We start from the raw sequence: 26,345 nt of genomic DNA, 5'->3' as shown, positions 1-26,345 counted from the left end.
CTAGTCAGAAGGTCAGGGTGGGGACAGTGAGACCAGAGGGAGAAAATCCCGATAGGAAGCTTTTCCGCACCTCTTCCCCACCTAGCACAGCGCGCGCGCACAAGCGTGCACACCAAGGAGCTATGCACCTTCCTCCTGCTCCCAGACCTGCCCAGCCCTCGTCCCCGAGCTCAGTGGCATGGAAGAGAGGGCATCCGGCACGCAGCGGCCCGGGATGGGGCAGGACGCCAATCCCGGGAGTGCCCACCTGCGCTCAGGGTCGTGGTTGCGGCCGGTGCGCCCGCCGCCTCCCCCAACACCGCTGCAGAAGGAGATGAAAGCGGCCTGACCTCTGGATTCCAAGCGTCTCTTCAGTACCCCGCAGCCACGGTCTTCGCTCCCCTTCCTCCTCGCGGTGAGTCTCCCACCTCGCCGGCAGGTTCTGCCACCATATGAGCCTGAGCTGTCCTCCCCGCCCCTTTCCCGCCGCCCGGCGCTCCGCCCCCTGCCCGCCCATCCTTGCCGGGGCCCATCAGGGGCTGCGGGCCCCACGCCTCAGGCAGCAGATCCAACTCCCGCATAGAGGGGGGTGGTCCACCTCTACCCTGCGCTCGTTCACCGTCTCCTCTCGCCCCCAGCCAGCCGCGGCCGCCAGCACTCACCTCGAGGCCAAGGGTGTAGGCACCGCGTGCTCTGCCCTCGCTCTTCCGGCGTCTCTTCACTCCCAGCAAGGCACCTTCCAGAGCCCCGAGGGTTCCTCGTGTCTGGGGGCGGGGGGGGGTTGGTGAAGTGGGGTGGAGTGAGCCTGAGAGCGGAGGCGAAGAAATTAGCATGTCAACTGCCAGAGGATACAAGTTGCTGCCTGTGCCTTGTTTCTGTTATATTAAATACCTGGATGTGCTGCTTTTCTTGATACAACTGCAGCAATATTCAGAGTCATGAATATAGGATTTCCCAGTTGTAAGGGCTTTAAAAATTTTGATGCAGAAGACAACAGATTCACTCTTTAAAAGTTACTTTATATATGGCCACATTTCTAATTTTAAGAAATAGCAAAATATAACAAAACAGCTGTGTTTTACAGAAGTAAATACAGTGTGCATGTTATTTAAACCCTCTGTAATTATACTAATTGGGTTTGTTTTAAAGTGTCCTTCAGGTCTTTCTTAACAAAACGGTCTCAGGATTTAGGGCTAGAACCTATACGTTTTAATTTGGCTTTTGGCCGTACTAATAAAATGTCAGTTTCATGGAAATTATTAAATGTGGTTATATAGAAAAATGGATCCTGTTTCTTCCAGATTGGCAACATACTTATATTTGGCAAAGGACAGATTTTTTAAAATCCAAGAAATAATAAAATTCTCATTCATTTTCTAGTGATAGAATATCTGACGTACTAGCAGCTTTTTCTTTAGTGTTTTTCTCTTTGAGGCAAACTTCCTTTGTTTCCTCTTATATTTGTTTTCTTCAAAATTTTCTCCTTAAATATAAATAAAGCTATAGGTGCCATAATTTTCGAGACTTTGTTTTCTTAAAAGGATAGGAAAATTAATTATAATTGTTATCACAATCAACTCCAGGCTCATGATACTAAATTTCATAATGATTAACCCTGATTTTCAACTATGTTTTCAGTAATTTAACCTAACACTTGAGAACCAAGTGTTTGTTTTTTTTAGTTTAATCCTTATAAGAATGAAATGTACACTTTTTAATTAACTTCTGAACCAAAATTAAATTCATTAAAGTGGCTAATGAAAAGTATATTCGTAGTGTATTTGTTGCTGGGTAAATGGGACAATGTGGATGATAAACAACATTCTGAGAAAAAAGAGGCTATGAAGCAAAGAAAAGTCTTTAGAAAAACTGATGATCCCCTTTTCAAGGCAAGAATGACAAATACCAGTAATTATGCAAAGAATAACTGCTGCCTCTCTTCTCTCTGCTTTGGTTTTGTGTCTGTGCCTGCAGTTTATCTCTTTTGATCATTGTAATAAAAGTAAAATAATTCTGCATTCTAGAGACTTTGCTTAGTAAATTAGCAATTTGAAAATGTTTTTATTATCTAATTAATCCAAGTAAATGCTTCTGATAAATCCAATTTTATTCTTCCATATATTTTGTGCCTCTGGTGAAACACATCTATGAAATAAAAACAGCCAAGTCAAACTCAAGAATAATTGCCAGCCAGATTCTTTCAGCACATGTGTGTTGCAATAGAGTTGATATTAAGTGACCTTTGAGTCTTAAGTTATATATCAGATATTGGTTATGAATTGCTCATTGGCTGCTTCTTTAATAAGTTCCTGTATGTTTGCTTTGCTTTGATTATTTCCCATAATAGTATTTTATTTCTTTTGGTGTGCTTTGTTGAATCTATCTTTGCCTAAACTATTTTCATTGAACTTCCACCAAAGAATCAGACCCTAATCTACAGCTCACTTGACAATCATCTTTGTCCTTCAAGTTAAGTCTCCCTTGAGGTCTTTGGTAAGAATCCAGCATAATTAAACATTCAAAATTGGAAAGAGTACTTCATCAGGCATGGTTCTAACTAAGAGATAACGATCAAATTTCTCAAAACCAGGAGAGTGTGTTCCATTTGAATAAAAAGAAACAAAACCAGCAAATCCGTTTTGTTCAGGTCAAAACTAAGCCAACAAAATCACAATTGAGATCCTTTCTAAGCCTGAATTATGCTACCAGATATATAAAAAGCACAGTGCAAATAACTTTATCTGTATTTTCTTTCACCACTACAATCCCTTGCTCCATTGACCAAACACTGTTAGATTTCACATTTCCCTTTTAGTTTCTGTGCTATTGACAATTTTTCACTGATTTTTAAATAAGAAAGTGGAGACACTCCTGCTGTCTCCAAGGAATTTTGTCACCACCATTTGTTTTCAAGTTTGTTTTTTTTAATGTCTGACATTGATAACGACAGATGTGAACATCCGATGTAGACCGGTGAAAAGGGGAATGCTAATGATAAGTCCAAATTCAAAACAGTGAGGCTAAAACAAAACAAGAGTTTGTTGTAACTGCTTAATTATGTCCGGCATCTCCCATCCTGATCCTCACCCCAGCACAAAGAGTTTTATAATGCATTAGCTTAACCTTCTTGAGAAATTTTCTCCTGATAATTATTTTAAGAATTTTTTATTCATTTACTCTTTTGCTGTGTTATAACTCACAGTGAGCCTGAACAGAATGCATAGTCTTCTCTCCTTTCTTTCCTATGAAAACTGAAAATTGCAGGCCTGGAGATGATTTATGGGGGAAGGGGAGATGAGGGGACAGCACTTTTGCCAGAGTTTCCTCTTCTAGCTGTAAGAAAAGCATGAACTAAGTTTCTTTATTTTGGTTGATTGGGATTAGTGAGCTACATCATTTATTCAAATTTACAGGATGCCAATTGCTGTAATTGGTTTCCTTGTGCTAGGGAAATATGCCACCAGTTTATCTCACAAGACAATGGAAATAGACAATACTACCGATATAATGCTCAGATTGAAATGTTGATGCACTAAGCTAAATTACTTAAAAATATGCATGTGTATGTGGGTGTATATGTAACATGCTCAACTATAATTCAAAGCTAAATATAAACCTGAATACTTGTAATAGATTGTTCAGTAAGCTCTCTTTTAGGTTTTTGGGTGTGTGATAAACTGATGAATACCTCAATATTTACCTTACACACAGGAAAGTACCTTTTTTCTCATCCAGATCTTCCCATAAATTTCCCAGCCCCAAATATTTAACCATGTTATTCCATGATGAAAAAAAGAAAGGAAGGAAGGAAGGAAGGAAGGAAGGAAGGAAGGAAGGAAGGAACGAACGAACGAACGAACGAACGAACGAACGAACGAACGAAGGAAGAAAGGACTAAAGCCAATGTGATTGGGTGAATACATGTAGGACTGGTTAGCACAACTAATAAGCACATCAGGTTAGTCAGATCATGGTTTCCTCTCCTGTGGACCATTTTGTTTTGGTCTGTTCCATGGCTGCCAATCAAAGCCTTATTCCTAAACATAGACAAACATTGTTGGTTACCAGATATTGTGGGTGGAATTGTGTTCCCCAAAAAGATATGTTGAAGTCCTAACCCACGGTAACTGTGAATGTGACTTTATTTGGAATCAGAGTCCTTACCAATGTAATGAAGAGGAAGTCATATTGGAGTGAGACAGGCCCTTACAAGTGTAGAATGTTTAAGAATGATGGGCAGAGTCATCTCTGTACATAAAGGACAACAGCAGGGTAGAATCATCCTGGAATTGGAAGGAATCCTGAGAATGTACCTAATGTAATGGCTCCTCCAATGTGAAACTCAGCTACAACTGGGAATCACAGAGTCACAGAAGCTGAACATGTTCAAAGAATCTTGGAGATTTTGTATTTTTGTTTTTTGAGATTATGTGATACCTAGGTGGTGCAGGACTTTAAAAGGTGCAGGATGTACCCCCAACACCTAACATGCTCAACTGATTCAATTCTACCTCCAGTTGTTGGGTTATAATAGCTTCCTCCCTTTGTATTAAAGCTTTTGGTCTTCAGTAGTCACAAATTAAAATGTAAATGAGCCTGGAAGACTTCCCAGCCTGAACTCATGTCAATTCACATCTTGCACATTTATCAGCTCATCCTTATATATCCCTCCATTGCTAGTAGAATGCTGAGCTCACAGAGTATCCTCCATAAATATTTGCCAAGTTGAACTGAGAAACAGATTAGCAGGAACTAGATGAAGGACTGGGTAGAGGAGAGGCAGAGAAGAGGAAGAAAAGGAGAGCCCCAAACCAACTTAATCTCAGAGCTCTATTTAGAAGCAATCCTAGACCTGACTCTGATTGTGACCTGGGACTGTAACATAGGAGTGAAAGGTCAGCTGGGAGCTTTACTCTCTTTACTCCTACCAGTCCAGTAAGCATCTGTGACCCTAGAGGTGATGAGGAAAAGGGGTGGGGGCTTTTACCCTCTCCGATAACCTCCACCAGCTCTCACTCCTCTCCAGCCATCCCCCTGCAATAAATTGAATAAAAATAATATCTTTGATGTTCAAATGCAACTTCAAGCAAGACCCAGAATGGTTTCCTATGCCTGCATCACCTCCAAATTCCAATTAGATGCAGCCCCTCTCTCCTTCCTTAATAGAAATGCTAGAGCTGCCACTGCTAGTGAGGAACTCGTTTTGAAATGAATGCCTGGGACATACCTCAATATAAACCCACAATCAATATCAGTAATCCTCTCCCTTTGTATATTATCCATAAAAGAGAACCAAATACTTTTGAGTGAATTCTAAACCACTTGACGGGTAAATAGAGTGGTTCTTTAGTCAGAAGTGCCAGGAGAAATAAAAAGGAAAGTGCCAATTCTCTGAAGAAAGGAAAGCTGAAATAATTCTCATTGTGTCTACTGTTGGATCTCGAACCTAGGCTCTAAAAATTTTGAAAATGTTTGAAACACTCAGGAACTGCTTGAGGCCTCACTGGATTTATTCCCTCATGGAAATGTGCAGGAGTAATTCAACTATAACCCACAAATTGAAGAAAAATACCATGTTTCCCTGAAAATAAGACCAGGTCTTATATTAATTTTTGCTCCAAAGGACGCATTAGGGCTTATGTTCAGGAAATGTCATCCTGAAAACTAGGGCTAGGGCTTATTTTCCAGTTAGGTCTTATTTTCCAGGAAACATGGTGTTACAATAGAATGAAAATAAATTTTATTTTAGATTTTTTAAACAATGGACCCATGAATAAAAGTCAACAATCGAAAATATTAGTGGTCGACTCATGGTATTTTTGTTACAATATCCTCAGTAAAGTGTCACTTTTCTTTACAATGCATGTGAACTCCATCAACCACTAAGCCTACTTGATGGTATAAATAGGGTGACTGACTTCATCTCTGGAAATGCCACACAGCAGTTGGGTCCCAGGGCACCAAACCTTCTCTTCCCCCCTAGGGTCGTGGTAAGTAATCCCAGCCAGGAGTGAGGACAAAACTTCCCCAGTGCCCAAGGCCAAAGTGATTGTTTAGATATTCCTTGAACCCCCAATCTCCACTGACCTCCAACCTGCAGCAGCTCATTTTCTGCTTTGTATTTCTCTGTAGCATCTGTTCCCATCAAACATCCTTTATAGCTCACTCATTGATTTTTAACGTCCATTTCTCCCCACTAGAATATACATTCCCTGAGAGTAGGGATTTTGTCTGTTGTGTTTATTGCTCTGGCCCCAGCACCTAGAGCAGTGTCTGGTATTTCATAATGCTTGATAATTGTCGAAAGAGTGATTGATACAGACATTATAACTTCATATATTTCAATGAATAGAATTGAAAAATGTTCCCAGTATTCACCTATATGTTGATAGGAAAACCAGTTCATTTTTGACTAATTTTATTTTATTGAAGCAAAGACTTGATAGTAATGAAAGAGTGTACAATATAAACAAGAACATTCATGGTGAACACTTCATGTTCTCTTTCTCTTCTTCCACAACATAGATATACGTGATAATTTTTGAATCGTAGGACGTGTCCATCCAAGACCTTTCTTTTGCATAATTTGGTCTTCCCCTAGTTTCTTTGCAATAGTTCAAGTGTTCAAACAACAGAGATGGGGAAGGAAGTCTCTGACTCAAAGAACACAAGATTCAGCCAAAGCCCCCTTAGTGAAGGCAATAAAAAAAGACACTGAGGACTTTGGGTTTTCTGCCTACTTTTCTCTTTAGTTTCTGTCCTGCAAGTGTCACGTCACTCCTTTTGGTGTCTAGGGCTCAGCAACTTCTACTAGTTCATGACTCCCAATGTGTCTCACATGGTTTCGGTACCTTGCTCAAAGTAAAACCTAATGGTTGCTCTCTCTACTTCACCTACACAAAAAGCACAAAGTAAACCAAACTCTCCGCCTGTTTATTCGAAGAGCAGTGGACCAGGAAACAGGCAGTGCCCATCCCTGTTTGTCTAACTCTGCGTCCCAGGGCTAGACATAGGAGATGTGGTGGTTCCCTCAAGATTCACACTGCTTTGGACACTTGCAAGTCTCCACTGACACAGGTCAAATGGGTGGGGTCAGCATTCTCTGGAAAGGCCCAGCACAGCAGCCCTGTGGCAGGACAACTGCCAGTCTTTTTGAAAGGCTTTGGCTCCAGTTTCTTTCATCAACAAAGAGAGTCCACTATTTACTGGCAAGCTAATCCAAGTTTTCCCTAGTGGACTTTATTCAGTGCTTCTTACACTGAAATCACCTAGGAAGCTTTAAAAAAATACTGATGCTTGGAACCAGGGCCTGCTACGTAATTTGTGTGGCCTCTTGTTCAAAAGTACTAAGAATTTCAAGACTGCAGAGCCTTAAACCCTTGTAAGTGCAGGATCCCATAAAACTGCACAAGTTGTGGGCCCATGAAGCCCACCTGCCCAGACTCCATTCCCAGAAATTCAGATTTCCTTGGTCTTTAATGAGGTCCAGGCAAGGGCCTTATTTTAAAGCTCCCTAAATATTTTTCATCTGCAGTTAGGATTAGGAACCCTCATTCTAGCTCCAGGAATCATTAAATTCAAAAGATTCTTACAATTGACACCTGCATACAAACTTATCTCTAATTAAATAACTCAAAATCCTCACTCTGAAACATTTTCAACTTATCCAAGGTAAAATGATCATGACAACATTCCTCAGAAAAATTTTCAACCCATACATAAGTTAAAAGCTGTAGTCATGAATCACCTTTTGATTCCCTTTTTAAAAAACAAAAATGTCATGAAAATGGCATATTTTCTCATATAGAAAATTGATATAATTTGAAGTATTATTACTCATCATTCACATTAGACTTGAAACGAGGCAAAGCAAGAATATTGCTAAATGGAAATTTATTATCACATCAATAGAATTCAGAGTGACACTTAAAAAAAATTCAAACTCATATCATACATCTATTCCCTTCCTTCCTCCCTGGAGAATAAGGAGCACAAATGCCCTATTCTGGACATTTTTCCTTGGAGAAAATCTTCCAGGAAAGGTTCGGGAGAGTCCCAGATCCTAATCTAGTCCCACTAATGTGAGGTTATCTGGAGAATGTTGCACCCTCTCCTATCCCGGAGAACCAAGGTCTTAAGTGGAAGCCCTTCCCCATCCTCTTCTGCAGTCCCCATACCTGTGTTGAGATTCAATTTCTTTTTAAATTTCTAGACTCCTGCTCTCAGTACAGCTCTGGAAACCACCAAGTGCTACATCAGGGGAGGTTTGCAACCTTCCTCCATACAAACCTCGCTCTGCTTGAGTTGGATCTTCCATGAGGCAACCTGAGAGTTCTTCATTGAGTGGTATTTCACATACAGGTAGTTTGACCAACCATCCTAGGTTATACAGGATCGTCTTGATTTAGCACTGAAAATCTAGCATCCTGGAGTACTGTTGGTCACCCCAGATACAAGGCATTACTCATAATCTCTTCTAATGCCTCCAGAACCTAAAACCATGCATATGAAGAAAGTTGTGCTTGATTGTTTTTTCCCTAGGATTTTGCTTAACTGTGTGTTAGTCAGTTACAGATGTGCCTCTAGAAGAGCTCTGCAACAGATGCTGCTGGTGCCCTATGCTCTCCTTTATGGGTTCTATACATTCGTCCTATAGCTTCTGCATGCTTTGTTCCTAACTGCTTACACTTGCGACTGTCTTCAGAGACCTACCCTTGGGATACTGGATTCATTTTGCTGGACCTGCTAGGAGCCTGGGAGGCTTATGTTCCTCCCCACTACACCTCCTATACCCTGGGCAGTCCATAAGCAATAACTGTACAGAAATGTGAAAGCTTCCTCATCCCTTGTTACAAGGGAAACAAACTGTGAGATGCAATGTATACTTCTATGCTGCCCATGGGATTAGGTTGAGGCTGGGATATCATCTGAACTCATACCCTTGGCTTCTTCTCCTTCCTTGTCTTCCCTGCCCACTCCCTTACTGGTTTCTCATGGGAGCACTTCCTTCACAAATAGCTTCTACCTGAATCCTCATCTCAGTCTCTGCTGTGGGGAACATGACCCAAGGTGGGCTTGATTCAGAAAAGGCTAATATGATAAAGATATGAGTATAACAAAACTACTAAGCAAGGTAGGTCTTTGTTTAGATGTCTGCATAGGAGAAAAAGGAGATCTCTGTCTTTACAAAGTCAAGGGAAGATAATCAATCATCAATCTAGCAGATTTCTTCTTCGTGTTGCCAATAGAGAATTTTCCTGAAAACCCCAAGTGAACTTGGGTAATTCTTCCATTTTCCCATTACATTTACCAATTCCTTCCTATATATAGCAATTCCTATAGCAATTCCTATAGCAATTCCTTCCTGGTGTGCTCAGTCTACTCATCTTGGCAGACCATAATGGGCCACTATAAAGCAGGATCGACCAAAGCATTTTCTTCCTGAATCACAACTCACAAAAAGGGTGACATACAGCACAGAAGACATGCTTACATAACAGATAGCAACACCATTCAGAAATGTTTAGAAATTTTGCCAACTTTAGTACATATACATTTCACTGACTATCAGTTGGGGTTTTAGCAACAGGAAACAGAAGGCACACCCAAATGGAATTCTGAAGAAAATTTAATAAAGGGAATATTTCCAAAGGTGAAGGCAGGGAAATGAGAACTAGCAATGGATGGTGATGCACTTTGGAGCTAGTAAGGATGGGAAGCTACTGTTATCCTTAGGCCTGAGGGGATAAGTGGGAGAGATAAATTGTAGGAACCCAGTGGCACCTGTAGCTGTTAGAAAGAGCCACTAGGCAGGAGGAGCCAAGGACTCCAGTGGAACTTAGCCACTGCCAATCTGCAACTTGGCAGGGTGGGAGTCAGGAAAAATAAATACTTTGATATCTCTCTCCTCCTGCTCCCAGATCTATTTCTGATGTCTTCCATTGGCCACACTGGAAGCCAGAGAGTAAGGGAACTTGCATGATGCAATCTAAAGGGGTTCAAATCAGGGCAGACAAAGCTGGAGAATGGATATGGAAGGACAAATAGGGTGTAACCTGAATATTGAACAACTCCTCAGACTCCACTCCATGCACGGCACCTAACAGCATGTAAAAGAAAACTATGGACATGTAGCTCCTGTTCTAAGTCTTTGCTCCAGAACACTCTCCATTTACTATTTTCCACCCATTTCTATTTCTTCTTGTGTCTGTGTTTCTTACGTTCCTGACTTTACACTTATACCTCCTTCTAGCTCTGACAGTTGGGACACCCTTTGGATTTTTCCAGTTTCCAGCTAGACATTAGCTTTCTAGTAGGTTCTTGGCTCTCTGTTAAAGACTCCCATTTTTGCATCTCCTGAAGTTTCCAATGAGAAACTTCCCACAGTTGCTTCAGCCCTGTGGAACCCCACTGGGCATGGCCAGTTGCCTGACCATTTAGAAATCTAGTGTTCAAGGAAAAGTAGCTTTTAGAGCCACTCATACACAAACATAAGACAGTGACTTTGACATGGGGCATGTGCATAAGTTATGAGGATTCTTAGCTTTGAGACGGTCATTTACCAGAAAGAACTCAGCCTAAACGTTATTTTCGTTATTTCTGCTAAACATGAGGTTGATGTATGAAATCCTTCTATGCTGGCAGGGTATGGATATAATTTTTCCAAAGGGAAAATTAATGTGGAGCTATCCTCCAGAAGTTCCCATTTTTGCATATATCTCTCCATTCGCAAGTGGAAATAGCTATAGAACCATCAGTAATATAGACATTGTGATGTAAATCTTTAACTCTGAGCACTGGCAGATAGAAAACAAAAATTCCCCTGCAGTTCACCTATCAGTCCTAATATGAAAGAGTGAGTAGTGCAACATGGCTCAGCACGGGTGGAGACAGGAATTGGCCACTGCAATCAGTGGAAAGAAGATGAAGATACAGACAAAATCAGAATAGGGGCATTTACTTTAACCAGACTGGCCAAAGGGTTTAGGGAGGAGAAATTGAAGGTAAACATCAGAACTCTACTGTAACTAGCTGAGATATTTACATATTTTAATAAACACACTATTGGGGAAAGTCCTTTTATATGTGGTGAGTTTCATCACTTGTGATACAGGAGTGTAAAAAGTCTTAATTCAGAAGGTTAGATTGCTGCCAGTTGTCTAGAAATCTTTTATTTTAACACTTGCCAGTGTAACAAACACAGTTCAACAACTTCATTAACCAAATGATTGTACTCAGAAAGTAAACATTCTCTCAAGAAAACATTTTATGGATTATTATTATTTGCAACTTAAAGGCACCACCTGATAGAGAATATTTTCATCAATTCATTCAACACACATTATTTGAAAATTTACTCTGTGACAGGCACTGGGCTAAAGTCTAGAAAGGATAATTGTTAAAGAATTTTGCTGTGAAGAATTAAGACAACCAGATCAGGAATCTTTCACAAAAGCCTGACGATTAGCAGTTGTACCAAGCTACTCTAAAGGCCAGATTAAGCGGATGGCCATCCAACTATTAACAATTTCAGGAGCTAAATGAAAGAAATATTGCAGTTTGTTTCCTTAAGAGTTTTTCTTTAGCCAACAAATCATAAGATCGACATTATAAGGCAGTACATAGTAACTACAGGGTTGTAAAGGCAAGTGATTGAAGGCTTCCTGCAACCTGGCTGTGGTAGACAGAATAATGACCCCCTGAAGACATGCACATTCTAATCTCCAGAACCTGTGAATGCATTACTTTACATGGCAAAAGGGACTTTTTTAGGTGCAGATAAATTAAGGCTCTTGATATGGGGAGATTATCCTGGATTATCCAGGTATGAAGCATAGGGGGGGAGGAGGTGAGGGGGGAGAGAGAGAGAGAGAGAGAGAGAGAGAGAGAGAGAGAGAGAGAGAGAGAGAGAAGGAGAGAGAGCTTTGAACGTGAAACACTTTTGACTTTGAAGCTGGAGGAAGGGGTGACAAAACAAGGAATATAGCTGACCACTAGAAACACAAGGAAATATATTCTCCTCTGGAGATTCCAAAAGGAAAGCAGCTCTGCCTGTCAATGGATGCCTCTCAAAGACACATTTTGGGCTTCTGACCTCCTGAATTGTAAGATAATAAATTTGTATTGTTTTAAGTCACTATTTAGTTCAAAACTAACACAATGGCTGACTGAGGAATGTCTATGGGAAATGTCAATGAACTGGCTTTTGTAGAAATCCAAATGGGCGAAGACTGCAGATACAGCAGGCCCAAAGGAAGCACTGAGGCACAAGTGTTAATCATGCAGAGTGGTAATTGTAAAATAAAATGTCACTAATTCTTTGATAGACCTCCCTTTAAAAGGTAGGGCGTATGCCCTTTACCCTTGAATCTGGGTTCCCTTTGGGACTGCTTTGACCAATATAGTGTGGAAATGCTGACATATGACATTTGAGGCTAGGTCACACAAAACCATACAGTTTCCAGTGTTCTTTTTCACTCTGTGGAACTGTAATTTGATAAATGATTGCATTTTTAAAGAAAATACCGCCAAGAATAAACACATTTCATCAAAGAAAGAAATTAAGCTGCACCAAATTTAAGATTCCAATTCAAACAAATTATAGGTAATTTTCCTCTACTTTTTTTTTTTTTTTTTTAAAACAATGTAGCAGTCTTTGGGCTTATTTTCTCACTAGGTTTAGACAGGCATATTCCTTCTTTCACCCGGTTTTTGGGTTTCTTTCTTTTTTTTTTTTCCATTTATATGTAACAAAAAAATATTTTGAGTGCCAGTTCCTTCATTTGCTACACCAAAGGGGGAGAAACAGTTTTTACTCTTCAATCCAGAACCTAAGACTCAGGGCTGGCTCCAGCAATGATGATGATTTTATTATTATTATTTCCATATGTTCTCATCTTCCACTCTTTACCATGACCCTTCTTAGACCTCCCTCTTCTACCTTATCACCTTTCAGATATTTATAAAATTAAAGATTCATCCCTTAAAAACACATATAAACAAGAATGCTCTTCTTCATCCATTCTTCTCATTCTTTTCTATCTTAAGGAAGCAATCATTTTTCCTGGGGACATTTGGCCATATTGACAGGCAACTCCTGTCAATTTGCTTAATTAAAGAGATGAAGTTTGCTTGGTGCTACAGTGGGTATAATTTTTTTTGTGTGTGAAGACATAATAGGGGGTGGCTCCATATTAGAAAAATCATTTGAAAACTCATTTATAGAGTTCCAGTTCAGGTGAGAAACCACTAAAACGTGATTTTTACAGGTACCTTGTATCAGTGATTATAAAAGGTATATGATTTAAACACGTATTTTTTGGAAATTTTTTATTTGATGTAATTTCAAACTCACGGATCTCTCATATACCCTTTACCTAGATTCACTAATAGTTTACATTTTGCTCCATTTGCTTTATCATCATGTCTATGTGTGAGCGTGTGTGTGTGCATATGTGTGTTTTCTGCACCGTTTTAGAGTAAACTGATGATCCCATGTCGCTTTACTCTTAAAATCTTCAGAGTGTATTTCCAAAAAGAAGGACATTCTCTTACATAACTGTAATACTGCTGTCAGTGATTTAAACAGACTCTTAATATCCATTTCCTCTTAAAATTCTGAGTGTATTCCAAAAGAAATCTCGGTTAGAAGACATTGCTATAATCAGGTCAAACCTATAGGTGTTGCATGATTTTATACTGGTAGCTCTGGAGAGTGGAAAAGTCCTCCCTTCCCTATTATAGATGTACAGATTTTGTCCTAAATTCCTTTTGTCCTTGTAGGTTCTGGGTCGGGTGAGGAGAGGAGAGGGCTTCTGAATTCAAGACCAAAAGGAAGCCACAAATTTAACTCATGAAACTGTGCATGCTTCCCAACATACTGGTCTGATTAGGTTTACTAAGTCTAAATTTTTCTGAAAGTGTCATCTCAAATGGTCCTAAACTGGACTTGGATCTTTTTTGTATCTACACAAAGTTAGGAAGCTGTCATTTTTATTTAGTGATGCAGTTTTTACTTTAGGTAGATCTCTACAAGATTTAATTTTTTCTGGACTTTGGAAAAGTATACTTCATGCTATATCATGCTTGTCCAAGCTTTGGAGAAGTAGATCTTACTATCACCTTTCAGGAAAACAGTATCTTATTCCAGACAATAGTTTAGTGGTTCCCAGAGGGGAAGGGGGGAAGGAGGTGGTACATGAGGGTAAAGGGGATCAAATATATGGTGATGGAAAGAGAACTGTCTCTGGGTGGTGAACACACAATGTGATTTATAGATGATGTAATACAGAATTGTACACCTGAAAGCTATGTAACTTTACTAACAATTGCCACCCAATAAACTTTAATTTAAAAATAAATAAATAAATAAATAAATAAATAAATAAATAAATAAATAAATAATTTTCTACAGTGTCCCTACTTTTAGTCTCAACTTCCTAATATATTATTTCTTAATTCCATACATATCGGGACATATAAAATTCATTTTAATGTTATTTATCTATTCTTTAGTTTCACTTGAATAACTTAGCCATCAAAATTAGTAGAAGTAACTGTTTATAGTGCCCATGTTTTGGCTACTTGAGAATTTAATAAATTCTATTTCCCCAAATGGCACAATTTTAAAATAATTATTTTAAATGACAAAATGTAGTTTTAAATGTTTAATAAAATACATCATATATAACATATATAAAGTATAATATATATATTATTACTGAATAATTTCATTCCACTTTGTAAAAGAAAGATGCAAATTATGTAGTTAATTAAAGGCATTTGATAGCAAAAGTGCAATTGGAAGCATGGAGTAGATAGGAAATCACTGGGTTTGAGCAGCTATTTTATTAATGAAATTGGTGAAATGTAGAGCATACTAAATTGGGGGTACTATAAACATTCATAAGCTTAGATTTATTTCTAGGTGTATAATGGTATATGAGGCTATTGTAATGATATTGTTTAAGTTCATTTTCCAATTGACTGTTGCCAGTATGGAGAAGTACAATTTATTGTTGTATATTGACTGGTACCATACAATCTTGCTAAATTCACTTATTCTACTAGTTTTGATTTTTTAAAGATTCCTTTCTGTTTCCTATATAAACAATCATCTAATCTGTAAATAATGACACTTTTTATTTTTCCTTTCAAATTTTTATGCTTTTTTTTCCTTGCCTTTTTTTGCTGGCTAGGACTCTTAAACAATGTTGAATCAAAGTGATGAAAGCAGGTGCCTTTCCCTGTTTCTGATCTTAGGAGGAAAGTGTTTAGTATTTCACCATTAAGCATGATCTTAGCTGTAGATATGTCATAGATGTTTTTTATCAGGTTGCAGAAGTTTCCTTATATTCCTAGTTTGCTTAGAAAACCTTCCATTTACTCATAGCTAAACAATTAGCCAAAAATAAAAATCAAGACTACCTTGGAAAGATTTGGAGTACGTGAGGTTGCTATATCTTTACCTTTTACCTTTGAGTCTCACACAAACTCTTCCTATCCTCTGAATTTTGTCCTGGTATGCTCAGTCCTTTGGAACTGAAGATACATCCTAAGCAGAGGGTAATCCCCTGTCCTTAATGTGCTTCCATGCAAAAAGTTCCACACACTCTGTTAAAACCCCAGAAAAATGCCACCAAAGGCCAAAAGACCTTCCAGTTCTTAGAATCCATTCAATCTTCCTATCGAAGTCCTACCTTCATCTAGTGAAGGAAAGGAGAATGGGAAGAGCAAAAAGAGGGAGGTCTGTCAGCTCTTCTGATCCCAGGTGCCTCTGTGGGTAGGGCTCTTTTAAGTGTCACTACATAAGTCTAGGAACATGTGGTAAGAATGCAGGTGGTATGTTGAAAAGAGTAAGACTGGCAGTAAAGAGACCTGGGTTCTGTTCTGCACTCCATTTCTTTCTAGCCATTTTATCTTGGAGAAGGCTTCCTGGCACCCCTCTGGCTCCAGTGCCCTCATCTAGAAAATGCATGAATTGAACCGACACATGAACTCCAAGTGCCCTCTAATATTCCGGACCACTTGATTCTAGATTAGAACAACTAAACATACTGAAAGACTGATGGTTACAAAATGATGAATCTGCTAGATAACAAATGCAAATACTCTGCGCAACTGTTTACTAGATAACTGGAGCCACATTCACCGCAAGGTTATCAACCTAGGTTGTGACCTTAGATATCGATTATTCTGCTCCCCATTTATCTCCTCCATTGGATCATAACCTCCTAGCCAGTAAGAAATTAATAACGTAAGGCTTACGAATTTCTCACACAGGAAACAAAATGTTCCTCTTCAGCTTTGACAGGGAAGAAGTAGGTAGAAAATCTCAAGTTATAGTACTGCCCAGGAAGGGGTGAGAAAGCCGAGTAGGGGAAACTGACAGCTGAAAGGTTCCCTTACTCTCATGAGGGAAAAAGCAGAGGCTACTTACCTGCATTAATGGGAGGGCTTAATTTGGGGAATTCCCTGGAGATCCAAGATGTCTCATGAATATAGAATAAAATCAGTTGGACATCAAGGTATTACAATTAACAGGCCCAAATCAACTTTTCAAATGCCATCATTGCTCTATATCATGTTTCCCCGAAAATAAGACTGGGTCTTATATTAATTTTTGCTCCAAAAGACGCATTAGGGCGTTTTCAGGGGATGTCTTATTTTTTCATGTACAATAATCTACATTTATTCAAATACAGTCATATCATCTTCTGGAACATCGTCATAACGTACTAAACAAGTCCGTCTGGCTGATGATCATAACCGGGGCTTATTTTGGGGGTAGGTCTTATTTTGGGGGAAACACGGTAGAAGCCAACAAGGTCCTGGTTTTTTCGGACAGTGCAGATTTTATGTAATTCAATAAAGGTCATTAGTGAATCCAATAAAATATTTGTTGTTTTTCACTATTAAGTTTGGATAGTTTGTTACCCAGCAGTGGATAATCAGAATAATAACCAACAAATGTTATTTAATCATTATACCGTATACTTTTTATATTCAAAAATTTCAAAACTAAAACCTTTGCTCAGAGAATATCTCTAATTTTTCATTTGGGAAGTAGGATCTTATTTGTTATTTTTCATCACGTGCTCAAATGAAAACCTATTGGAGGATTCAATGAATATATTGATCTGTGAGTCACCTGATATTTACTCAGCACCCACTAAATACAGAACCCAGAGGAGGTTTAAAAACAATAACATGGAATACCAGACACATTATGTCCTTTAGGAATTTGCATCTGAAATGGATGGATGTTGGGTCAAAATACCTGAGGACAAGGGCCAATTTGCATCCAGAAGGGCACACTAGCCTAGCTCTAGGCAGTCATAGATTCCAACCACCTGGTATTTGAATTCTCAGATTCAAATTCTGATTCAGTCTCCTCCCTTCCAGCTGTGTGACCTCAAGCAAGCTACTTAACCCTTTTGTGCCTCAATTGTCTCATCTGTAAAAATTGGAGTATCAATTTTACCCTCTCATAGGGTGTTTATAAGGATTAAACGAGGTAATGCATATAAAGCATTAGAATGCTGCCTAGCACATAGTAAGTTATCAATAAATGTTTGGTGTCAACATTAGAAAATTATTGAGAGGATGCTTAACACATACCCCACAAAGGCAAATGCCTATTAAAACAAAGTTTCACTAAAAAGCCACTTATATAATCCAGGGACTAAAGGCTTAGGTGTGCACCATAAGCATAGGGCTGCATGCTAGAATCTGAGTGAAAATCCTGCTTCTGTTCTTTTTTTTCCCCAGTCACTGACTTCCTTTGACCCACCCTTCTCACCTGGCTGTGTGTGTAATGAAAAGGCTTGAAATTCAGAATCAGACAGAAGATGAGTAGTAACTCTGCCGCTTACTGTTGTGACCTTGGCCAAATTAGCTGGCATTCCTTAGTTTCTCCATCTGTAAATTGGAGAAAACAACACCTACATTTATGAAGTGTTATAGGGACAAAAGTCATAAAGAATCACTTTGTGGGGACAGAGCCAGGAGTGCAGTTTGCAGGCTCTCAGCCTCACATAGAAAGGTGCTGGCTCGGGTAGTAAATGGCCATCAACTGTGATTGGATGGCCATCAGCTGTGGCTAGTTGGCCGTCAGCTGTAACCCGTAAGCCATTGGCCACTAATATAACTGCTGTGGCTATGCTAGAAGAAAACATGGGGGCTAGCAAGAACGGGTTGCAAGCAGCATCAAGATGGGTCAAAGTCAGAGTGGTGGTCATGGTCCTGGAGGTGGCAAGAAGGATGACAAGGACAAGAAAAAGAAATATGAACCTCCCGTCCCAACCAGAGTGGGGAAAAAGAAGAAGAAAACAAAGGGACCAGATGCCGCCAGCAAACTGCCACTGGTGACACCTCACACTCAGTGCCGGTTAAAATTATTGAAGTTAGAGAGAATTAAAGACTTTCTTCTCATGGAGGAAGAATTCATTAGAAATCAGGAACAAATGAAGCCTTTAGAAGAAAAGCAAGAGGAGGAAAGATCAAAGGTGGATGATCTTAGGGGGACCCCAATGTCGGTAGGAACCTTGGAAGAGATCATTGATGACAATCACGCCATTGTGTCTACATCTGTGGGTTCAGAACATTATGTCAGCATCCTTTCATTTGTAGACAAAGATCTGCTGGAGCCAGGCTGCTCGGTCCTGCTCAACCACAAGGTGCATGCCGTGATAGGAGTGCTGATGGATGACACGGACCCCTTGGTCACAGTGATGAAGGTGGAAAAGGCCCCACAGGAGACCTATGCTGACATTGGGGGGTTGGACAACCAAATCCAGGAAATTAAGGAATCTGTGGAGCTTCCTCTCACTCATCCTGAATACTATGAAGAGATGGGTATAAAGCCCCCTAAGGGGGTCATTCTCTATGGCCCACCTGGCACAGGTAAAACCTTATTAGCCAAAGCAGTAGCAAACCAAACCTCGGCCACTTTCCTGAGAGTGGTTGGCTCTGAACTTATTCAGAAGTATCTAGGCGACGGGCCAAAACTCGTTCGGGAATTGTTTCGAGTTGCTGAAGAACACGCACCATCCATCGTGTTTATTGATGAGATTGATGCCATTGGGACAAAAAGATATGACTCAAATTCCGGTGGTGAGAGAGAAATTCAGCGAACAATGTTGGAACTGTTGAACCAATTGGATGGATTTGATTCAAGGGGAGATGTAAAAGTTATCATGGCTACAAACCGAATAGAAACTCTGGATCCAGCACTTATCAGACCAGGCCGCATCGACAGGAAGATTGAGTTCCCGCTGCCTGACGAAAAGACCAAGAAGCGCATCTTTCAGATCCACACAAGCAGAATGACGCTGGCTGATGACGTCACACTGGATGACTTGATCATGGCTAAAGATGACCTCTCTGGTGCTGACATCAAGGCAATCTGTACAGAAGCTGGTCTGATGGCCTTGAGAGAACGTAGAATGAAAGTAACAAATGAAGACTTCAAAAAATCTAAAGAAAATGTTCTCTATAAAAAACAGGAAGGCACCCCTGAGGGGCTGTATCTCTAGCAAACCGCAGTTGCCTTCAAGGAAATGGTTGGGGTGCCCTATCCCTTAGAGGGATGAAGTTGGGGAAGGTGTCCAGAGGAATCCACGTCCCAGTTGCTGTTCATTAGCAAAACCTTCTGTGTACCTTTCTGAACATGATGTGCAGTTATCTCTGCCCAATAAAGCACGCTCTTTCTCAAGCAAAAAAAAAAAAAAAAAAAAAAAAAAAAAAAGAACGGGTTGCAGAGAGGCGGATGCCGCCGGTGAGAATATAGTGATATGACTCCCCTACTTATGTCTCCGTGGATGTTCCTTTTTGGCCTCACCATGTCCTGCATTCTTATGTGGGGATCGGGAGCTGAGATCCCACAGGAGGCCCCGCACGACAAATGGCGCAGCGAGCAGGGTCTCCTGCGTGACAACTTTAAAATACTTTTTTTCATAATGGGGTAGAGGGTGGCAGGTTAGGGAAGATGCCTCAACTACATTTTATGATTGTTGTTTATACATAATTCTGATTAGCCTGTCCTCAAAACAGCCTTATAAAGCAGTTGCTTCACCACAGGTGGGATTTATTATGTCCTAAACACACAGTGCTGTTGGTCTTTAGTGTTCCAGGACCCGTAAATACGTTACTTTCTCAGGGCAAACAGAATCTAGGCATTCAAGCTTAGAGGCATAAAAGCTTCTCATAGCCCACAAAAAGGAAAAAAGGTTTCCTGGCTTTGTTTTTATTTTTTTTATAACTGTAGAGCATTTAAAAGTTACTCTGGAGCAGTAATGAAAAAGAGTGACATGCAACAACATGTATGAAGCTTACAGACTATTATGCAGGGTCTCAGCTCCCGCTCCCCAGCACAAGAACGCAGGATATGGTGAGGCCAAAACGGAACACCCACGGAGCCATAGATAGAGGAGTCATACCACTGTATTCTCCCTGGCAGCTGAATTGGAGACACAGGAAGTGGGAGCCACAGGGTCCACAGCCTGCCGTCCACTTCTCTGCCAACCATCATTACTTGCTAACTGCAATCCCCACTTGCTAGCTCAGCCATGGCAGTTATATCAGTGGCCAATGGCTAACTGGTTACAGTTGATGGCCAACTAGTCACAGCTGATGGCCATCTATTACCCAAGCCAGCACCTTTCCACATGAGGCCAAGAGCCTGGAAACTGCTTTCTGGGACTCTGTCCCCACACAGACATAGTGTTGAGTGAGAGAAAAAAAATAGACACAAAAAGAGTACACACATACTTATAAAGTACGATTCCACGTATATGATATTTAGGAAAAAGTGAGACAACTCTGGGATTGAGGGCAGAATTGTGATTATCCATGATGGGGTACTGATATAGGAGAGTTAGCATGTCCCTAGGTAGACAGGGAGGTCCCTGGTGGAATAAACAAAAGACAGCCATAACCTAAAACTTCAGGTTTTGAAATCACACCTTCACTCCAAGACATAATGTAACAAGGCCCTGAGATTAATCATAAAATTCATTTTGGCCTGACAAACGGAGCAGATCTGATAGATAAGAGTTGGTTACTTTGCTAATTCCTTAGGACAGGCAAGCAGAACAAACCTGATAGACAAATTTCATTAAAAGGCGCCAGTTCCCTTCTTCAAACAAGTTCCCTTCTTCAAACAGCTCCCCTTCCCCAAGCAGGCAAGGGAAAGTATAAAAGTATGAGCTTTTGCCTCAGTCATGGGGCACCCCCATTCGGGACCCCCTCCTGCTTGGGAGCTGCAACCTCTTCTCCTGCCTCTAATAAACTATCCTTTTTTTTTTTAATTAAATTTATTGGGGTGACAATTGTTAGAAAATTTACATAGATTTCAGGTGTACAATTCTGTATTACATCGTCTATAAATCCCATATCAACTGCAAAAAGAAAGCAGGAAAAAACACAAATACATGGAGATTAAACAACATACTTTTAAAGAACGACTGGGTCAAAGAAGAAATTAGAGGAGAGATCAAAAGATACATAGAAACAAATGACAATGAAAATACATCCTACCAAAATTTTTGGGATGCCGTGAAAGCAGTTTTAAGAGGGAAATTTATATCATTACAGGCCTATCTCAAGAAACAAGAAAAATCCCAAATAAATAACCTCATGTTACACCTTAAAAAACTAGAAAGAGAAGAACAAGCAAAACCCAAGGTTGGCAGAAGAAAGGAAATAACAAAAATCAGAGCAGAACTAAATGAAATAGAGAACGAAAAGACAATAGAAAAAATTAATGTGACAAAGAGATGGAATAAACTATCCTTTTTAAAAAACTTTTTGCCTCTCCCTGGTCCGTGTTTCCATTCTTCGGCTTCACGAGACATGATCCCAGCCCACACTCAGAAACTGCTAGCAGATCCAACATCATCTACCTCAGTACTGCCTGGGAGAAGGAATGAGGAAGGCTTTTGGGGTTCTGGAAATGTTCTAAACCTTGATCTGCATCATAATGCAGGTGAGTACATATCTAAAAATTATATCAAGCTGTATGCTTAAGGTTTATGCACTTTACTGCATGTGTATTAGACCTCATTAAAAAACGTCCTGGGAAGGTGCTGCCATTACTATTTCCATTTAATTTACTAGTTGGTGGGGATGAGGAAGAGGAGGGTAGTGCGGGGGCTCTTACGTATGTCTTTGGTTGTAGACCAAAGCCTTCATTTTGATAACTACTTTTAATTTAGCACAACAGGTCTGATGCAGCAACAACAGTGTGATTCAGCTCCCTGCTTTCCCACAGCACTCTGTGAAATGAAGGCACAGCAGGGGGGGTATATGTATTTCTTTTCTTCATATATAAAGGGCTTATAAATAGTAATACCAACCTCACTGCCAGGCATTTCCTGTAGAATTAATAGGCAGCTGGGGTTAACGGTCCTTGGTTTGACTTTGGGCCATCAACTCTTCTTGCTGCTCATTAATTCCCAGAAAGTACTCTGTGCCTTGATGGTTACTGCTTAAATACATTAAAATCAAGTTAGGGGTCTGACTTAATGTTTAGCTGTGATAATGTAAAACACAAGGAAATACTCCCAGCAGACACATTCACTGTTGTGTGTTTTCATTTAACTAATTTTCTTCTATATTTTTGAGTAATGCAATGGATTGATGTACACGGACAGTTTTGCAGATGTTTCGTGTGTGTGTGTGTGTGTGTGTGTCTTTAATGCTCATAACTAATCAAACAAGACCAGCATAGAAACCTCATTTAAAAAGTTTACAATGGGTTCATCATTTCAGTGAAAATTTTCTATTTGGATCCAAGTGTTACATGAGAAAATAGTTTAGGAAAATACAAGTTAAGTAAATTATCCATTTTGCATGAATTTAGCACAGACATTCACAAAAGCAAGAGTCTGTGGTTGTGGTGGGCCCAAGGGAAGCATGGAACATGGGGAGCAGCCCTTTAAAACAGCGTTTAGTATGGAAAGAACCCTACCTAGGGCTTTCGGCTTACTGCTGCGCAGTAGAGGAGAATCACCTTAAATACCTCAAGCAGTTCCTACAATAGGAAAACATACACATTTCTAATTTTCAAAATCTTGTCCTTAATTCAATAAAATGAGCATTTGTTGCAAACCTCTTAATTCAAGGCAGGGCAGGCATGAGATTGTTAACTGTGAAGTCCATGCCTTTGGTAGCCCACAATTAAGTGAGACCCAAACCAGAATACAGGGCAGAATATGTTTACATCTCTATAATCAAGGTAAATAGTATGTGCTTCAGGAAAATATACAGAAAGTTCATTTTGAACAGAGAAGGATTCACCCACTTTATGAGAACTCAAGGCATTGGGAGTTCTCAGTTTCTTTTATGAATCAGGTTCCAAAGAAAGGATATGACTAGATGTGCAAGGCCCACAAGTAAAGGATACTTTGTTGGAAAACATTTTGAGGGCTATTTGAATTCCTTGAACTCATTTATTTGAATGTGTGAGGTTGGGGGGGGGGTGTCAAAATTCAAATTCACTGGCCCTACTTAAGAAATTAAATTGGAATATTTGGGTTTGGGGCTCAGGCATCTCATTTTAAACAAGTTCCCTTGGTGATTTTTTAGTGCGCTAAAGTTTGAAATCGCTGAATTAGGTCCTTCAAATGTACAAAAATTGTTTTGCCCCATATCAGTTGAGAAGGATTAAAAATCACAAACTACCACCACCAACACAACACCTTGTCTTGGGAGGAGCTAAATTTTTAGTATCCAAGCTCCCCCCAAATACTTTCCTGCTGGTTTTATGATTTGAAATTTGTGTTTAACTTCTTGCAGGCCAGAACCACTTCTAATTCCTATTCCTATTCTAATTACCTCCCATGGCCCAGATAGTGCTTTGCACACCAGTGATCCACTCAATACATATTTGATAAGTGGAGGAATAGATTAATTAATGCGGAAAAGTTCATATTTGAATGGCTAGCAGCCTCCTTTCAAAGAGTTCCCATTATCAAAACACTCATCTAAAACAGCTATTAACCTGGAAAAAAGTCCGACTTCGATAGGATTGGCAAATACTGAGAGACAATATGCATGTGCAAAGTCTCTGGTTTGGATGCCACACGGGGTAGAGGTAAAACCTGGTAGCTTCATACATAGTATGCAAGAGAATAATGTGTTACATCTATATTACCAAAATTGAGAAAAGTTGTCTATGGCAATTAGGAGGGATATACCTGGGGTTTGCATTAAACTGAAATTTAGGTGTCTACATGGACAATTAAAAACCAAATCCTATTATTCTCTCTCTCTCTCTCTCTCTCTCTCTCTCTCTCTCTCTCTCTCTCTCTCTTCACGCATCCATCTGTAAGCTATGGGTAATAATTATACATAACTTTCCTGTTTCCCAAGGTTGGGGAACATATATGTGAAATTCATAAATTGTATAGTGTTATATACCAATTATTATTATAGCTTCTACTTTCTATGGATAAATATTTCTGTGGTAAATATTTCACTTGATGTGGATCTTCCTCATCACAGCACACTCCAAAGAGTCTGTACCCCTCACCACCAGACTGAGGTTTGCCCCACTGAAGTGGGCAAAGTAAAATGATTTTAATTGTTGTTTAAGAAAAACACAGCAACAAAGTAAATGCTAAGTGAAACAATTTTTTAAATGATTTAAAATATTATGTTTTGGATCATTTATGCCTTTCATTTTCCTAGATAATCAGGTGTTAACTGTCAACACACACTTGTGTTGGTCAGTTTGTCATGATAACTTAGAGATGTTTACCAAAAAGAAAAAATGCCATTTAACTGGTACACTTGATTCCTCTCCATTTTCCAAGTGAGTTTTTTGGTTTTTTTCCAGCTAGCCAAGTTATTTTCATCATATTCCTTTTTATCTTAAGTTCACATAACCCCTAGAACTGAATCTAGGACGAAAGAGGAGAGAGCAGACCTAACACTATTGATTCATTGATGTGGCACCGTTGGTTTTGATTTTAGAAGGTCAATGCCCTATGGGCCAAATTTGTTCAAAGGACAAACACATGATAATGATATAGTGCTTCCTCCCTTTAAAAATCCAGCCACCACTGTTTAAATACAGCTAAGTATCAGTGGGAAAATGTAATATACACTTTTAAAAGTAAGTCTCTGTGTGGTTTTGAGTCATTCTATAATTATGTTTCAAATAAATGATGACATTTAAAAATATATAATATTAATATTGTTGATACTTTGGATAAATGGCTCCTGTTTCATTTTTAATATATCATTCACTTACATTACTAAAAATTTAACCTTGCTTTAAAGAATTCCCAGATGGAAATGAGATTACATTAAAATTTTACAATAGAAAAATACATTCTGTTATGCTTATTTAATAGAGCATTTATGTCATGCAAATTCCTTTGAATATAAAATTGCCATCTGTTTCTACTGGATAGTAAGTAGGAAATGAGAAAAAAAATCCAAATGGAGATTTGGGGAAAGAAGACAAATATGCAAAACTGTGTTTTCTTATAGATAGGATAGTACCTTGAGGAAGAAGTTTTAAAATATATTTTGGAAAGAAAAGGTACTAAAGGAAGTGTGTGTGTGTGTGTGTGTGTGTGTGTGTGTATGTGTGTGTGTGTGTGTATGTGTATGTAAAACAAAAATAACTCCTAATAGCCTAAAGTTATTTTTCAATGTTCAGAATATTCATTTACAAAAAGAATCACTCAGAGCTATTACATTTATTGATTAGCTAAATTTACTTTGATGCCACTCTTTACAAGTATGTATATAAGGCTTTAGGGTTTTGTAGTATTCAGAAGGTGTCACCTACAGCTCCCACCAATGATAGTTGTATTTGTAGCCATAGCTATGAATGTCATCAGGTAGATGATGCTGTGTTTCTATTTTCAGCATCATTTAACAGCCAACTTCATGAGTGTGTGGATATCTGAAATTGTGCTGGATCTTATATGTTTTCCCAAAGTTCCCTGCCTGCTATATAATATAGTATAATCTGTTTTTTTAGAGTTTTTATTTAATTATTTATTATTTTAAAAATATTTTTATTAAAATATAGCTAACATGCAATATATTAGTTTCAGTTGTACTTTTAACATTCATGCTGATTACCTACTTGCCAAATTTCATTAAAGTTAGTTTTATCTCCTTAAGGTGGCTCCTTGAAACCATTTTTATTACTTGATTTATGACAAAAAGTGGACCACCAGTACACTTATCACAGAAGTTGTTAACCTGGAAAACTTCAGGCATCGTCAACTCCCAGAAGTTGTATGTTCAATTTGCACATCTGTGCTCTTTTCTGGGGAGATAATTCCTAGCTTTTGTTAGTCTAAGAGGTTAGACAAATGAGAAATTTTCATATCCATTGCAAGATG

The 26,345-nt window shown here is 39.2% G+C and overlaps 1 protein-coding gene and 1 pseudogene across 2 annotated transcripts in view; both read left to right on the top strand.

Moving 5' to 3' along the window:
• The first annotated feature begins 247 nt into the window (after positions 1-247).
• LOC308495219 (elongation factor 1-alpha 1-like) overlaps positions 248-26,345 on the top strand; it is a 110,709-nt pseudogene continuing 84,611 nt past the window's right edge. The window contains exon 1 of the transcript in view: positions 248-394. The product of the transcript in view is annotated as an elongation factor 1-alpha 1-like (transcript). The remainder of the gene's footprint in view (positions 395-26,345) is intronic.
• On the top strand, positions 18,186-19,650 carry LOC308494877 (26S proteasome regulatory subunit 4). Its single transcript, XM_081042850.1, has one exon. It carries the CDS (start codon positions 18,192-18,194, stop codon positions 19,512-19,514), a length of 1,323 nt encoding a protein of 440 aa, XP_080898976.1. The 5' UTR covers positions 18,186-18,191; the 3' UTR covers positions 19,515-19,650.

This window comes from Rhinolophus hipposideros (genome assembly GCF_964194185.1).
Source record: "Rhinolophus hipposideros genome assembly, chromosome: X".
NCBI classification, from domain to species: domain Eukaryota; kingdom Metazoa; phylum Chordata; class Mammalia; order Chiroptera; family Rhinolophidae; genus Rhinolophus; species Rhinolophus hipposideros.
Note: the sequence above shows the minus strand (reverse complement) of the source record. Positions and strands in the feature narration are given on the sequence as shown.

Excerpts from the sequence above, each read along its gene's own strand:
- LOC308494877 (XM_081042850.1), top strand. The coding sequence starts at position 18,192 with ATGGGTCAAAGTCAGAGTGGTGGTCATGGTCCTGGAGGTGGCAAGAAG.